Source organism: Lucilia cuprina, chromosome 4 (assembly GCF_022045245.1).
Source record: "Lucilia cuprina isolate Lc7/37 chromosome 4, ASM2204524v1, whole genome shotgun sequence".
NCBI classification, from domain to species: Eukaryota; Metazoa; Arthropoda; class Insecta; order Diptera; family Calliphoridae; genus Lucilia; species Lucilia cuprina.
Window position 1 is genome coordinate 19,641,714 of NC_060952.1, and position 12,079 is coordinate 19,653,792.

A 12,079-nucleotide genomic window follows, 5' to 3' on the forward strand; every position below is an offset into this window, starting at 1 on the left:
AAGCATAAACTTTTTTTTATTCACATATCAAAGAGTTGTATACATAAGTATTGTCTCCGATCATTTTTTATGTTTAAACTAAAAAAATCATTTTAAATTGTCGTTTGATTTTTAAATAAAACAAAAAAAAACTATAAAAAACCGCGTAAAAGGGAAATTTAAAACACCCGATATTTGTTGTATTTTATATACGATCTGTTTATATTAATAATGTGTTTAACCAAAAAAATAGTGAAAAAGTATAAAAAATAAAAGTTTTCCCAAAAAAAAAATCTAAAACACTTGAAAAGTGTCACATGTGTCAATGAAAATTAATTGATGTTTAGTGCGATCGAACACGTTGATTTGGATTTTATAAATAGAGTGAGAAAATGGAGTAAATATAAACAAATTAGTTTGAATTTGTTATATTTGTTATATTCAATATTTATATTAGAGATTTCCGGTTAAAATGTTGAATAAACAAAAACATATATCAAAAAATATTGAACAAACAATTTGGATTTAAAAAAAAGTTGTGAAATATTTACAGGAAAATATTTCGTAAAAAACACGATCATATATATATTTATACTTTAGGGTGTTTCGTGGACCACTTATTTGTAGGAATACGTCTCAAACGATAACTTTTAATGAAAATACAAGAAAAAGAAAAATTATATCGAATGTGCTTCTGATCACAAATTAAACATAAATCTTTTGAAATGCTTGATCGCTGTACAATATTTGCAATTTTTCTAAATTTAATTTCAAAAACTAGGAGACACGGGGTCTTAATCGTATTATGAGAAATTGGCTTTATAAAAATGTAACTACACCAATTCTAGATTTGGTTAAAGAAGTGTAATATCAAGGCACATACCAATAGGAATCCGTTGTTACACGGATGGCTCTAAATTGGGGGATAAATTTTAATTAGAATAAATTGGATTGGGCCCTTAATATATTTACCGACAGCCGAAAGGCAATGAGGGCAATATCAAGTAATAGACTTAAATCTTAGACTGTATAGGATTGTAAGAAAGCGTTAACATTATATTGGTACCAGGCCACTCGGGAGTAGTCGGCAACGAAAAGCGAAATGCGTAATAGCATTAAAAGTAAAGAAGCTCGAGGCAACGTAACAAGCGTTGAATTAAATTATGGGTGAGAGCATCCCAAAAGGCCTTTGGAATAATGAAACGATCCTATCGGATCTTTGCATGCCTGAAGTTAGTATGATGTTACTTATTTTGAGTGGTCACACAGATTTACGAGCATATCTGTGAAAAATTGGATGTGCTGATGTAGACGAAGAGGACATTTAAATACTATAGCACTTTCTTTGCCAATGTCAGACATTCGTGGAAGTTTCTTGGAAGTAATAATATTCCTGAATGACTATTCCTGACTAACATTGATTTGATTGGGTAGAAGTACTGAAAATACCTGCAAAACTATGATTTCAACAAATACTTGTAATATGAGTAATGTTCCCTTTTATTTCATTCCAAATACACTACTTCTAAAGTCATTCTCAATATGTAAAATTAAAATTAATAAGGGAAAATACAAATTGAAATAAAAACAGAAAAAATTGTTGAAATCACAAAATTTAAAAATATATATATAACTTAAGCATAGACAAAATATAATTATTTCGGCGTATTTGGATGTCATTAAACATCACTTACACAAAAGGTAAAATAATATTAATTTGATACTAGCAAAGTTCAACTGAATACAAACAATATGTTATTTAAAAATTTAATTTCCTTTTTCACGTAAAAATGTTAATCCTTCTTTAATTTTTTTAATAACTTAAAAAATATTTATTATTTAGCAAAATATCTAAAACAATAAACTTCATTAACTAATAGCTTTAAAGCTTAATATATTTAAATCCTTTTTAATTTTTTATACATAACTAATGAAAATTCATTTTGTAACATGCCACAAAATATTGCTGATAACAAAAACTCGTCATTTTATTCGTTTGCATGCATTTGAAATCAAATCATCTCAATTCGAACAAAGTACAACAAATAGGGTTTTAAAATTAAGTAAAACCACAACAATAAAGAATACTAAATACATATAACAGCAATAAAGATACACAATCGTAAGAACAAGTGTAGTTTGTTGTGTATGTTGCATGCAACATTAGCAACCGTTATATAAATTATAGTTTTAAATTACATTCGTGATACAACCAAATAATCTAAAGTATTGCACTCAATAGAAATGTATGTATATTTTCAAAATTTTAATGAAAAAATAACATTAAACCAAGAGAATTGAAAATAGACCCCATATGGCGTAATGATTTTGAATTTAAAATAAAACAACAACAAAGAAAACAAACAAATACTATTAAAATGAAGAAAGTGAAAAAAACGTGAAGAACCCAAAAAAATTATATGATCAAAAATGTAAATATATTTTCAAATGCACTTGTCACAGAGCACAAATAACACAGATTAATGCACGGAGTCAGTCATTCATCCATTCGCTAGCTCGCTTATGACACGTTGCACAGTGGGTTTAACTGTGCTAATTTCCATCTTTTTTCTGACGAAAACACACATTTTTTGAAAGTGAAATTTTTAATAACAAATTGAAATTTTATTTTTTGCTAATAAAGAGATATTTCATTGAAATTTGATTTTTGTAAAAAAAAATTATTTTCGTTAAAATTATTATTATTATTATTTTTTTTTTTTTGGTAAAAAGTTGTTCTCATTAGAAAAATCCTTTTCGATTTTCTGTTATAATTAAGTTTCCTTGTTTTTCTGATTTGCTGTGAAAAATTGCTTTTCATATGGACAATTTTTTTCTGGTGAAATGTTACTTTTCTGATCTGTAATGGAACGATTTAAATAAACAGTTTTTCTGCAATATAGAGTCAATTATGTTCCCTAAATGTTGGTTTATAGGTTTACTCGAATTTCATTCATCAGACATAAAGTAATTTTCTATAATGAACCTTGTCTGCGTCATAAAATTTCGTACAAAACTTGTTTATGCATTATAAAGAGAGTTGTGAGCGTTATGTCAAAGTGTCAAGTTTTTATATGGGGAGAAATTATTTTTATTATTAATAATAATAAAAATTGGTATAGTGATTATGTATTTGTTTCCCTAAAATAATGTTTATATAAAATTTCTCTATAAAGGTACTTTAAACTTACACAGACGAAAAATAAATATACACGCCTGGTATGAAATTGACACCATAATTTTCAATAACATCCGTTGTCAAGTACGAAACAATGTTGACGTGTGAGCTTACCACGTTTTTTTAACTTTTAGACAACGGATGAGTATAACATTTAGATTGCGACAACGAATTGTCACAATGTTGACAACGTTGTCAACATTACATAGTGTTATCGTACGTTTGTACGTATATATTTGACAGCGTATGTTATTAAAATATTTGGTGACGAATTGGAACTAGGCGTGTATATATTTTTTTTCTCTGCGTAGTTATGACGTTAAATGTCTTTATATGAGTCTGTTTCGTTATAAAGTTTCGGTAAAAATATTAAAGTTTTTATAAAACTTTTTTGTCGCTGTATTGGTATTACCCTTATATGGAGGTTTGGGTTAATTATGGTACGAGTCCATCAAACATTATAACACAAATTCTTCTATGAGCCCAATGTACCGATAGTGTTTATTTTCAATACCTTGTGAATAGAGAAAATTTATTTATGAAAAATTTCAACAGACGGACGGACATGGCTAGATCGTCTAAAAATTTAATAAAGACCCGTTATGTACAATTACTTTTGTTGGTCTACGCCGATATTTAGATGTGTTATAAACGGAATGACAAATTTAATATACCCCTTTTTTGATATAACTAATAATTGATGTAAGGTAATTTAATGTCGGCAATGTCCGATTATATTTTCTTACTTGTTTTTTCTTGCATGTAGATTTTTAGCAGATTCATCTTTACGATGGTTACCACTGTGCAAAGTAAGTGACATGCAACAATCAAAACTTTAAATAAGTGAATTCTTAACGTTGTAAATAAAGCCGATTTAAGCTACAATAAGGTTTAATTTTCGGAAACAAAAAAATGTTTATAATCATTAAATGTATAAAGAAATATCAAAATATGAGATTTCCACACAATAATTTATATTTTCAGAGTATAGAAGAAATTTTGTTTTTCAGCATGAAAAATTATTTATAATTTTTGCTTATTAATTTATTAAAGTTTTTGTCATTAAATGTTTTTCATTACATAAAAAATTAATTATAAAAATAGAATATAATTCAATACTTTTAAAATTCTGTCTAATGACAACAATTTACTGTTAGTCTTAATATTCTAACCAACTAAGATCAAATAGAAATAAAAATATACGCCCAAAACATAAAAAAAGACAAAAAGCAATAACAAGCTCAATATTTGTTGCGGTAACATTAAGTACGAACGAACGAACAAAGTATATGTGTATGTTTAAGTAGACAAAACAAAAGAGAACAGACGGACGTGCAGTGTCGAGAACAGACGGACGTGCAGTGTCGAGTAGTAGTGAAAAATTAAATCCCTTAAGACAAGTACCGTAAAGGGAGCACAAGTAAAATTCTAATTACAATTATGACATTTGGGAGCTAAAGAAACGATATACTTTACATACATACATGCATACAACCAATAAAATACACTTGTAAATAAATATAATAAAAAAAGACCCCCAGCACCTGATGACGGCTTGTAATGCACTCTCATACAATTGAACTAGCACTAATACTCTACAACATAGGCATACGTACAGCGCATGTGCAACCGTTTATTATTGGTTCACTTAAACTAGTTTCTAATTTTAAAACAACTAAATAAAAAAAATGTTTTTTTAGGGTGGCAGTTGTAGCAAGTAGTTGATGCCACCGAGTGTATGGAGGCTGTTATAAACTCTGTTTATAATATTGTTGTTGCTGCAATTGTTGTTGCATTTGTTTTGTTTTACAATTTGACCCCAAATTTATTTGTAAACAAATGATGCCTGTACCAGAGTCGTATGTAGCAAGTGAAATAGATGTATGCAACATTTGCAGCACATCATAAAAATGCTTGTCTTTGCTTTTTTTATTTAAATTTATTTTTATGACATCAGTTCAAACATGTAAAACCCCTTAGGTGGGGTAAAATTCAATTCAAACTCTTCATCTAAATATTTTTAATACTTAGGTTTTCTTTTTTCTATAGAATTTTCAGTTTATACCATTTATAATAGAGGGTTATTTTTAAAAAACTGTTTTAGCAAAACATATGCCAAGGATTGATTGTATTGTTTATACATATAAAATAACTTTTATTTTAAACATTTAAATGTACTTACCGAGGAAAATTCAATGAAAGCAATTGTTTCAATCTCCCTAGAAATTCGGATTTAAACGTTTAAGGAAATCCAGTGTTTTATGGCAAACATAGTTTCAGGATACTAATTTTTGTCCTAGAAATAAAATAAATAACGTTTAATTTTAAAAATGTACATTCTTGTAGCACATTTACATCGAAATCCTAAAAGCAAGAATTCAGTGTAATGTAATTAAAATTATTATTTAAATAATTAAAATTGCTTTAGCTCTCCAATTTATTAAATCAATTCACTGTTATGTATTAATTACTTACAATAACTTTTAAAATGTATGTATGAACGTTTTTTTTTTGTATGCACTTAAAAACTTTGATATGTGTATATGTCATATACTAATTATAAAAAGTATTATTGTAATTTAAACAATTCCATAATTACCAATAAAATATCATTTATTAATTTGTTTAAACTGATACTTATGAGAATATGATACCATTGAAATAACAGCAATCTATAAAATATTACACATTTTTAACAATTAAATGTTTCTTAATTTCAATTGAATGTATCACATTTTAGTATTTAATATTATGTTGACAACATTAACTGGTTGTGGAGAGTAATCTGTATACATAAAAGAGTAGCGTTACTGACTGAATGATTCTTCATCGTATGTCATTAAATGTTTCCGATTATGTAGATCCACTAAGAAGGTAGTTTTTGGAAATTTAAATATTTTTTCTAAATTATCTTACTCTTAAAAAGAGGGAATATTTCCTGGTACCTGTTCGTAAAAGGTATTTATAAGGGGGAAAATTTCAACTAATAAAAAATTAATAAATTTGTATACCACTTTTATAGGTTTGTGCTGATGTTTATAACATACAACATAACAACATATAACATACAACAGGTCAACATTTTTAATATAATTGGTTGAAATTTGGCACACACGTTTCTTTGGTTAAAATCTATTATTCGCCTATACAGCCGCTTATAATTAAGTTAAAAGATCAATTATATTAACAAAAGTTGTAGTTCTATAGACTCTTTTTAATGTTCCCCTTCAGAAAATGTCTTGAAGGTCAAAATTCACTTATAAACACTAAAAACAGAATTCTACATAAATAACTTTGAAATGGACATAAATTCCTTTACCAGCTCACTCCTCTACCAGTGGACATAAATTCCTCTACCTCTGAGCTCTCTTTTAGAAAAACACTTTTTTTGTCAGTGAAAAAAAAAATTAAATGCTTTATTTGTTAAAAAATAATCAAAATTTTTAACATACTGACTGATGTAGCGTCGACCTTGCCCGGCTATACATTCTAACTTTCTATAAATTTTACACACCTTTCAAAATTAACAGACACCTGTTTCGTACATTTTTAAAAATAGGACTTTTTTGAAGTAAACAGGAGCTTATTTAATTTTTGCATATTAAAATAATTTTCTTGTATATTGACGCATATATAGTTAATTATTGAAAGAAAAAATTTGCTATTTCGCTGACTAGATAAAAAATTTGTAATCGAACCCATTGAGCAAAATTTAAACAAATCTTAAATTTACTCACCCAAAACAAGCGTTTTAAAATTGGGGTACCAAGAAATATATATATGACTAAATTCCGGAAAATAACCAATTTAACCACGTAGTCTTTTACGAACTTAATAATATATATATATATATATATATATATATATATATATATATATATATATAATATATATATATATATATATTATATATATATATATATATTATATATATATATATATATATATATATATATATATATATAATATATATATATATATATATATATATATATAAATATATATATATATATATATATATATATATTATATATATATATATATATATATAATATATATTATGAATAATAATATTCTGTAAGTGAAACTTATTTGGTACTTTTCTATTCTTCAAATGGATTCTTTATAATGGATAACCGGAAAACACACGGTCCTTATTAAATGAGAATTTATTGAGAGAGATTTTTGTACTTTTTCGTTTTTCCAATGGTACTTTTTAATATTTGATATTGAACATAGTTAGGGTAGCGAATCACCCAGGGTATGCTAGTTATATATAAATCAGTAAGTGGGGACTTTTTGATACACTTTTATTCTTCAAATAAAACCTTTGGGAATCTCTATAATGGAAAACCGGAAAACATGACACATGGTTTTTATTGTATAAAAATGTATAAAGTTAAGTTTTTATTAAATTTTCGTTCTTCAAATGGTACTTTTTGAATAAGAATCTTAAGTAAAATTTATGTAGTTTTTAGAAATTTTCAATAAAAGTTATAAATTTTGTATATATTTAATTATGAATAGAGAAGCGAAGCACCCATAGTAACTTTTACTTTTAAAAATTGAAGTGAAAATTTTCAAAATACTGAATTGTACATTAGTATGACACCGATTGTTTTAGTTATTCTTAGATACATGTTTTGCTCTAGGGTCAATAATTAGTAAGCTTAATGATCAAATGGTAAAAAAGTCCTTTTTAACGATTTTCAAATATATTAATATTTTTCGCAAGGAATTGCAATAAAAATTTGATATCATGTTAAAAGTCGTAAACATTTTTTAAACTTTGATTATGTACAATTTCATCGTTGTACTTGTATTTTTAAGACGCTTATACATTTTAAAATATATTTCGTAAGTCATTTGTCCGAGAGCTATGTGATATCATTGACCTAAGTATATGACCTGTCTTCAATACCAAAGAAACTACATCAAGACAGAATATTTGTGCAAATTTTCAGCACCCTAGCACTTTTTATTCAAACTATATCTAGCTATGGACATTGCTAGATCGTCTCTATACTAGAGGCACAGACGGTCAATATTCGAAATTTCTGTATAATTAGAGGATTGATTGGACTAAACCTTTTTTGTAATTTTCGGAGTTACCATACCAAATAATACTAGCATTTATGAAAGTTATTTAAAAAGCTTTTTAATCGTTGGTCTGTATAATTAATATCATGTGGTAATGCATATACCTACAATATAAAGTATATTATATATTTCGCTCATTTACTACAAAACTGACATAACCAAAATTCGGATGTAACATACTAAAGTATTTCATATAGATTGTTCCAGTTTTAATATGTATGTTTATTATTTTCGGTTTGAGATTGATTTTTTGTAAAAATCTAAAACTTATGTTTTCATGAATAAAGGATAAATAAATTTAAGTTTAGATGAGATAAATAAGTTTAAGTTTAGATGAGAAACATATATGTAAATCTGGTTTAATTTTTCAAACCTATTTATTTATTTAAAAGTAAATTAAAAAAATGGAAAACTGTCATTAACACTTAAAGACATTTTCTTAAGCGACTTTTTTGTATTATGAACATTTGAATCTGGTTTAATTAAATCCCTTGATTTGTTTAAAAGATATTTTAGAAAAATAGTAAAATTCCACATTTTTTTCAAAATACTTTTTTGGGTTATGTCACACTCAATGTAAATGGGCGATGTATATATTCAATTCACAATCACAATGTCGTATATTGTATCTACTAAAGTCAACATACATATTCAAGTTTTTTATTATTATGCTGAAACAAACAATTTACAACACTAAACTTTCTTACAACATTCAAAAAACATATGAAAAATTGTCGTAGAAGTTGTATAGAGCTTTTGCACAGAAAATACCAATATTTTTATGACAATTGTAACAGCTGTTAATATACTACGCATACGACACTACAACATCAATTGTGAATTGAACAATAATAACAAATAACCTGTAGTAATGTACAAGTTAACATATATTTATACAAATTAATTCTTAAATGAGAAATAAACAACAAATATATGTTAATTAAAAGTTAATTTTTTTTAAATCACACAGAAATCAATTAATTATTCTGCAATTTAAATGAATGCGAAATAATGTATGTATGTTCATACTTTGTAAATTAAAATGGTAAAATATTTAATTTGTATTTAAAAAGAGTTTAATTATCAAGTTTTACTCATTACAAATTTGTATATCCTACTGGACGGAGTTTAAAAAGGTGTTTTAAATATATAAAAATTATATTTAAAATCGGGATTTAACTAATTCTATAAAACAAATCTCAATATCCAGGGTTAGGGCATAAAAGAATTTTTTTTTTGAGACCAATGTTATTAGGTTTAGTTTAAAATAAAACAATTTTTGTTTTCAACCTAAAATTATAGAAAAATCACCTTATTTTGTCATTAAATTATGGCCTTCATTTGACGTTAATATACAAAATGTTTTTTAACTATTAAAAGTAGACCTAGTGAAGCATTATTTTGACCCATCATAAAAAGCAAAAATGTGTAACAATCAATAGAAATTGATACGAGAGAAAAGAGTTATGTCGAGCCATATTTACAATGTACGGCGTGTAAATCACATGCTTATTTATAATTAAAATAGCCAAAATGTTTATTTTAATCTACTGTTAAAATAGTAATTAAATAGGCAAGAAAAATTCAAAAAATATATATGTACTCATACGTGCAAAAAGTAAAACAATCACTTTTTATTGGAGACAAATTTAAATAAACTAAAGTGTAATAAAAAAAAACGTAAAAAAACACAGACACAACAGTATCGTTTGTTTTTAATTATCTCTGTTATAGATAACAGATTTTTCAAAATAACATTTCGATTTAGATTTGTGAACACAAGTACCACGTTCATAATGCCAGGTGAAATCATATGGGCAACGCATAATCATTAAAAAACCATTCAGACAATAAAAATAGTATTCACAACGATAAGGATGAGGCACAAAATCGTATACTCCTTTGTGGCAGTTCAAACGCACCGAAAATCTAGACTAAAATATACAGAAAATTTGTCACATTTTAATGGTCACTTTATGTTATTGTGAACCTACTCACTTTGCAACTTTCCGGCATTTGCGGTTCACATTTGCTTGACTCTTCATTAAAATACATTTTACCCGGACACAACATGGGTATGGCAATACCATTGTAACACGTGTAAAACGCTACACACGATTCATGATTGGCAATGTGTTTAATGTTATGAAAACCATTTAATTGTGGACATTTGGGTATATTTTGCTGTTGCATTTCACTGTTAATATTTTCCTTTATCTCCTCAGAGTCAATTTCATCGATTTCTGTAATATTTTCATTATCATCACCGTTTTCAGCTGTAGTTTCGGTTTCATGTTCTTTAAGATTAAAATCTTCATCATAAATACTTTTAACATCATCGTTCGGTTCAATATCACATTTAACATTTTCCGGATCATCACAATTTCCCTCCAATTCGTTAAAATAATTGCCAGCTAAACATTCACCTTCATAGGAATTTTCACCATCACAAAATATATATTTGGCACAACTTTTCTTACTTGCCACAACAGTGTCAGGCTCAGTAATGCCTCTACATTCTTCATATTCCCGACACCATATAGGATGATTCACAAGAATTATCAGAACGCACAAAATCACTAACAAACCCATTCTGATTTAAAAGTTATCTTTTGAATTCACTTATTGAAAATAATATTGTTTCTCACAATTCGCATTTTAAATAAACCTTATGCGCGGTACAACAGTTCCCTATATACTATTTGATCAATTTCAAACTTTTGCTAGGTTTTGCTACATTCCCTCAACCTCACTTCTCTTTTCAGGCTACAAACGAAATATTTATTCAAATTAACATGTTTTTATCAAATTGTTATCAGTTCGCATGAATTCAAAATATTTGGAGTAAAAGTAAAATGATATCACAAGTTGGGAGCAACACTATTGTAAAGTTAAGATTGCAAATATTGCTACTATTGTATATTTACAAATTGAGGTATCTAATTTTAATATCAATAATTTAGTTTTTAATATCTTTCCAAGAATATGTTTTTTGAGATAAAAATAGGTTACTGATAAATTTAAAGTATATTTAAGAAATTTAAGAATTATAAATAGTAGGCTACTATGTCAATGTCAAATATCTAGAGAAATAAATATTGCTATTCAAAATTTTAAGTTTTATGGACAAATAAATATGTTGCACATACATGTTTTAATGTGTTACAAATGGATTAAAAATTAAAAAAATAAGAAGTCTTTGATGTATGAATCGATGCTTTCTTTATTATCAAAATAAATTTCGTTCGTTTCTGCAGGGGATAGTGTCAATTATTGACCGATTCTCATAAAAGTTGGCAAACAAATTTTGGTTCTTATAAAACGTGTTTATGTCGAATTTTTTCGCTGTACTCTAATTTCGATCCTCCCAAAATTTGGTTAGAAGATTTAAGTTTCCATAATTTCATTGTTATACTGGTATTTTAAACCATGATTGCTAAACCTGTTTTCCGTGGTGCTATGCGAAAACGTGGACCGATATTTGGGACCTATTTTTAATACCAAACAATCTTTAGCAATAGAGAATATTAAGGCAAAACTTCGACGTTGTCCTCCCGTTTAGCCCCAATCGTGATTTAAACATACAGACGGTCGGACATGGCTAGATCGTTTCAGAATCTAATAAGGACCAGAAAATATGTATATACTTTTATGGGTCTTAGGCGGTATTTATAATGCCAAACGAAATAAAACAGACAGAATTATTTATATATATATATAAATATATCTGAGGTCGGCAACTGACCCAACAAACACACAGACCCTATTCTTTAAGAATAGGGTCGGAAAGTTATATTCTGGAAATTACAAGGGTAAAGGCTA

At 26.9% G+C, this 12,079-nt stretch overlaps 1 protein-coding gene across 1 annotated transcript; it reads right to left on the minus strand.

Moving 5' to 3' along the window:
* Positions 1-9,962: 9,962 nt before the first annotated feature.
* Positions 9,963-11,074, minus strand: LOC111679083 (probable chitinase 10). The gene is made up of 2 exons (XM_023440575.2): positions 10,256-11,074; positions 9,963-10,191 (listed from the first exon to the last, which is right to left on the minus strand). Exons 1-2 carry the CDS (start codon positions 10,847-10,849, stop codon positions 9,973-9,975), a joined length of 813 nt encoding a protein of 270 aa, XP_023296343.2. The 5' UTR covers positions 10,850-11,074; the 3' UTR covers positions 9,963-9,972.
* Positions 11,075-12,079: the final 1,005 nt, after the last annotated feature.

Bases quoted from the DNA above. Each gene is read 5' to 3' on its own strand.
- LOC111679083 (XM_023440575.2), bottom strand. From the start codon at position 10,849: ATGGGTTTGTTAGTGATTTTGTGCGTTCTGATAATTCTTGTGAATCAT. The intron at 10,192-10,255 runs GTGAGTAGGTTC...TGTATATTTTAG, and splicing joins AAATGCCGGAAAGTTGCAAA to TCTAGATTTTCGGTGCGTTT.